At 52.3% G+C, this 4,802-nt stretch overlaps 1 protein-coding gene across 1 annotated transcript in view; it reads right to left on the bottom strand.

Annotated features, from left to right (window-relative positions):
* Positions 1 to 233: 233 nt before the first annotated feature.
* LOC140411466 (adhesion G protein-coupled receptor F5-like) overlaps positions 234 to 4,802 on the bottom strand; it is a 58,890-nt gene continuing 54,321 nt past the window's right edge. The window contains exon 4 of the mRNA XM_072500563.1: positions 234 to 332. Coding sequence (XP_072356664.1) covers positions 234 to 332 — 99 coding nt within the window. The remainder of the gene's footprint in view (positions 333 to 4,802) is intronic.

The following is a 4,802-nucleotide window of genomic DNA, read 5'->3' as shown; positions in this document are numbered from 1 at the left end:
ACCTGAGTTAAGAGCAGAAGAAAGCATTTCATTCGGTAAAGTGAAAATAAGTGACCGGAGTCGCTGGCAGTGAGAATCTCTGGTGCCGCCTGCAACGCACACCCGCCTGCAGATTTCCCGCGGTGTGGGGTGGCTTCAATGAGAATTCCCATTGACAGCGGTGGGAGCAGAGAATCCCACCGCCAGCAAACAGTGTGCTAACTCCCGCTGCTGAGAAACACGCGGCTGGGAGATCAGAGAATCCCACCTGTAATGCCGGAAAAACGGTAGGAATAGTAATCGAAGCTCACCTTTTTGTCCGTGAATGTTCCAAAGATCAAAATAAAGAATCCCTAAAAAAAAGGAAGATATTCTGAAGCAGTTAACCAATAGGTCTTCAACAAATTACAAGCACATTTTAAAACATTCCATTAACCATTCCAAATTGATCATTTGCTAACCGTTTAATCCGTTTGAAATAGACTTTAAAAGCAGAAGTTTCTTTTAACCTGTAATGTCCAATGCCAAACATATCAGAGAAATTTGCTGCCAACTCTGTAGGATCTACATTCCTCCATCGCGCACAATGCTATGCATGATACTTGGTCATTTTTGGTCCACGCCCTATCTAATCACATCTAACTCCCTCTTAAGCCATTCAGGTTTCTTCCTTAGAGGGTCGTCAGGCTGATTAAACTTCTTATCGTTGTTTTCAGTTCTCTTACTGGCCTGTCCCCATCCTATCACTGCCTACAATTCTTTTAGATCTCTCACTACCTTCAATTCTGTCCTCTTTTGTGTTCCTCTTTTTTAAATGGTTTTATTAGATTTTCAATTTTTACATTCAACAATTCATAAATTACAAATTACAAAACCGCACCAAACAAAAATAGTGAAAAAAAGAATCAACACATATATTTACAAGTAAGTGTCTTCCCTACACTGTGACAATGACCTCCCTTTCAACGGCATACATATTTTACAATCCCCAATATGGCCACAGCACGTATGTACAATTGTCTATTTACGGAGGGGGTCGATGCCCTAGCCTTTGCCTCCCTGATCAGGCTGGAGAATTTCTCCATCTGTGTGTCGGAAGAAGGCTTCTACAGGACGTGGAAGCCATTCACCAAGTTGTTTCAAGACCTGTTCATAGCCAGCAATCAGTAGAGTAATTGGGGGGGTGGCGGGGGAGACACGGATGAACCATGGGACAGAGAGGAAAAGGAAAGGGGGGAAGAGGGAAGAGGACCGGAGGTGGGAGAGGAAGGGGGAGGAGGGGTGAAGGCGTGCACAGAGAACTTAAGGAAAGTGGGGGGAGGCGGGGGAGACACGGATGAACCACGGGACAGAGAGGAAAAGGAAAGGGGGGAAGAGGACCGGAGGTGGGAGAGGAAGGGGGAGGAGGGGTGAAGGCATGCACAGAGAACTTAAGGAAAGTGGGGGGAGGTGGGGGAGACACGGATGAACCACGGGACAGAGAGGAAAAGGAAAGGGGGGAAGAGGGAAGAGGACCGGAGGTGGGTGAGGAAGGGGGAGGAGGGGTGAAGGCACGCACAGAGAACTTAAGGAACAAGTAGTCCCCTGCGACTTTGTCACTTGTTCCTTAAGTTCTCTGTGCGTGCCTTCACCCCTACTCCCCTTTCCTCTCCCACCTCCGGTCCTCTTCCCTCTTCCCCCCTTTCCTTTTCCTCTCTGTCCCGTGGTGCATCCGTGTCTCCCCCGCCTCCCCCACTTACTCTACTGATTGCTGGATATGAACAGGTCTTGAAACAACTTGGTGAATGGCTTCCACGTCCTGTAGAAGCCTTCTTCCAACACACAGATGGAGAAATTCTCCAGCCTGATCAGGGAGGCAAAGGCTAGGGCATCGACCCCCTCCCCATGAAGAGCGTTGGCTGATCTGATACCCTGAAGACCGCCATCTTTGGGCATGGCACCACCCTTACTCCCACAACCCTGGCCATGGCCTCAAAGTTGATAATCCAGTACCTAACAAGTCTGGGCATGCCTCGAACATGTGGGTGTGGTTGGCCGGGCCTCCCTGGCACCGTTCGCATTTGTCCTCCAACTCCGGAACGAACATGCCCATTTGAGTTCTGGTTAGGTGCGCTCTGTGCACCACCTTCAGTTGTGTTAGGCTCAGCCCCGCAAATGTGGAGCTGAAATTCGCCCTGTGCAGTGCTTCAATCCAGAGTCCTCCCCTATCTCTATGCCTAGTTCCTCCACTCATGTTTTCCTTGTCTCGTCCAGGAGGGAGTGCACTTCCTCCAACAATCGCCCGTACATTTCCGCACAGTTTCCCTTCCCTAGATCGCCCATGTCCAGCAGTGCTTCTACTAACGAGTGTCCTGGTATCTGGGGGTACGTTGTTGTTTCCTTGCAGAGGATGTTTTTGATTGAATGTATCTCAAGTAATTTCCTCTTGGTAACTGGAACGTCTCGATGAGTTCCCCAGGTCGCTACTCTATCGTCCATGTACATGCCCCTAACTGTCAGAGTCCCCTTGTCCTGTCTCCACCTTTTGAAGATGACATCCAATATTCCAGGAGTGAACCTGTGGTTGCAGATGGGGTCCATGGTGGATATTTCGGTTCGGCCGAAAGGTTACCTCATTTGGCACCACATCCGGAGCGTGGCTACTATCACTGGGCTCCTTGAGTATTTGGCCAGGAGGGATGGGAGAGCAGCTGTGGCTGGGGCTCGGAGGGATGTCCCTGTGCAGGAATTTTCTTCCATCTTCACCCACTCTGCTCCCAGTTCCTTCACCCATCCACATACTCTTTCTGCGGTGGCCGTTCAGTGGTAAAACTGTAGGTTTGGGAGGGCCAGGCCTCCCATGCTTCTTCTCCTTTGTAGTACCTTCTTTTGGATCCTCGCGCTCTTACCCCCATACAAACACAATCATTTGACTGTGTTGAAAAGGGCCTTGGGGATGTGGACCTGGAGAGATTTCATAGAATTTACAGTGCAGAAGGAGGCCATTCGGCCCATCGAGGCTGCATCAGCTCTTGAAAGAGCACCCTACCCAAGCCCACACCTCCACCCTATCCCCTAAACCGAGTAATCCCACCCAACACTAAGGGCAATTTTGGACACTAAGGGCAATTTAGCATGGCCAATCCACCTAACCTGCACATCTTTGGACTGTGGGAGGAAACTGGAGCACCCGGAGGAAACCCACGCACACACGGGGAGAACGTGCAGACTCCGCACAGACAGTGACCCAAGCCGGGAATCGAACCTGGGACTTTGGAGCTCTGTAGCAATTGTGCTAACCACTATGCTACCGTGCTGCCCAACAGGATCTGAAAAGGAAGAGGAACCTGAGCAGCATGTTCATTTTGATTGCCTGTATTCTACCTGATGGGAGAGTGGGAGTTGGACTCACCTCTTCAGGCCCATTTTGACTTTCTCGTCAGGTTCCATTCGTGGATCTGTGTCCAGTCATGTGCTATTTGGAACCCCAGGTAACGGAATTTGGTCTGGGCTTGTTTAAACGGCAGTCCCTCCATCTCTGTCCCTCCCCCACTTGCGGGTTTACACGTTTGTAACCTGAGAAGGCTTCCATGCTGGTCTGGGGGTTTGAGATCGACGGAGAGTGAAACTCCACCACGCAGAGTGAAACTCCAAGCCCCCTGTCCACCCCCTTTGGATATCTCTCTACCTCTTCGCCACTCTGAGAGCAATCGGCAGCAGCTCGATGATTGGCAGAGCAAACAGCAGCGGGGAAAGCGGGTACCCCCCCCTCGCCTGTGCTTAGCTGTGCTAGCTCATCTGCTAGTGTGGTGCTGCCCCCACCCCCCCAAGAACGCTCTTCACCTTCCCTTACCCTTTGCGTTTTCCCCCCCTTCCCCCTCCTCACCCCTTTCTGTACCTTAGCACTCTCGCCCCTTCCTTCCTGAGACTCACTGGGCGGGATTCACCGGTCTCCGGAGTTGAAATCGCACTCGACAATCGGCCAGAGAATCCCTGTTTGTGCCAAAATTGGAGGCGGCGCCGCTTTTGCAATGCTCTGCTCCCTCCCCAAAACGGCGTGCTCGCAGAGTACGCTGCACGCCATATGGACGGCCTCAGGACCTCACCTGAAGCCTTCCCGCAATGCTCCGCCCCCGATGGGCCGAGTTCCCGATGGCGTGGGTCACTGATGCTATTTTGTTCCGTGAACCCGGCCCCCACAGTCGAGTGGGAGCCATTCTGCAAGCAGGGGGGTACTGGTGGGGGGTGGTCCGGGGGTGGGGAACCTGACCAAAGGCAGGCACTATTTGGCAGGCTGGGTCATGTTGCACAGCGTGGCCGCCGTGCAAATGCGTGGCCACTGACCCGGCAATTCTTCGGCAGTATCCACAGTTAAAGCTGGGGACTCTACACTGCGTGCCTGATAGCACCCCCCCCCCCCCCCCCCCCCGCGCCCCCCACCACCAGACAGAGGATTGGTGCCGCTTTTTCGGGTGTAAATCACCACTGTTCCCACGCCGACGTCAGCACTTAGGCTTCGAATCGGAGAATCCAGCCCATCGTCTCTTCTTTTGCAACAGAGGAAACCAGAGTTTGAGTTTTACTGCTAGTGTCGCTGCCTTCCCAACCCAAGTCTGCTTCTGCCGGTGCGGTGAAGTAGTACTCCTTAGCCTAGAAAGTCACCCAGTGTTTGGCGGGTACAGCATCCCAAACTGCACTTGTATAGGGGCGCCTTGGCTGCATTGAATTTCGCCCGGCGTTTGGCCAGGCATGCCCCAATGTCCTGTACACATGGATCGAGTGTCCTCACCACTTACAGGCCTTGTCCAATTCATGATCTTTTCCCGGTCTTGGTGCCAGTGTAG

This window comes from Scyliorhinus torazame, chromosome 4 (genome assembly GCF_047496885.1).
Source record: "Scyliorhinus torazame isolate Kashiwa2021f chromosome 4, sScyTor2.1, whole genome shotgun sequence".
Classification (NCBI taxonomy): domain Eukaryota; kingdom Metazoa; phylum Chordata; class Chondrichthyes; order Carcharhiniformes; family Scyliorhinidae; genus Scyliorhinus; species Scyliorhinus torazame.
Note: the sequence above shows the minus strand (reverse complement) of the source record. Positions and strands in the feature narration are given on the sequence as shown.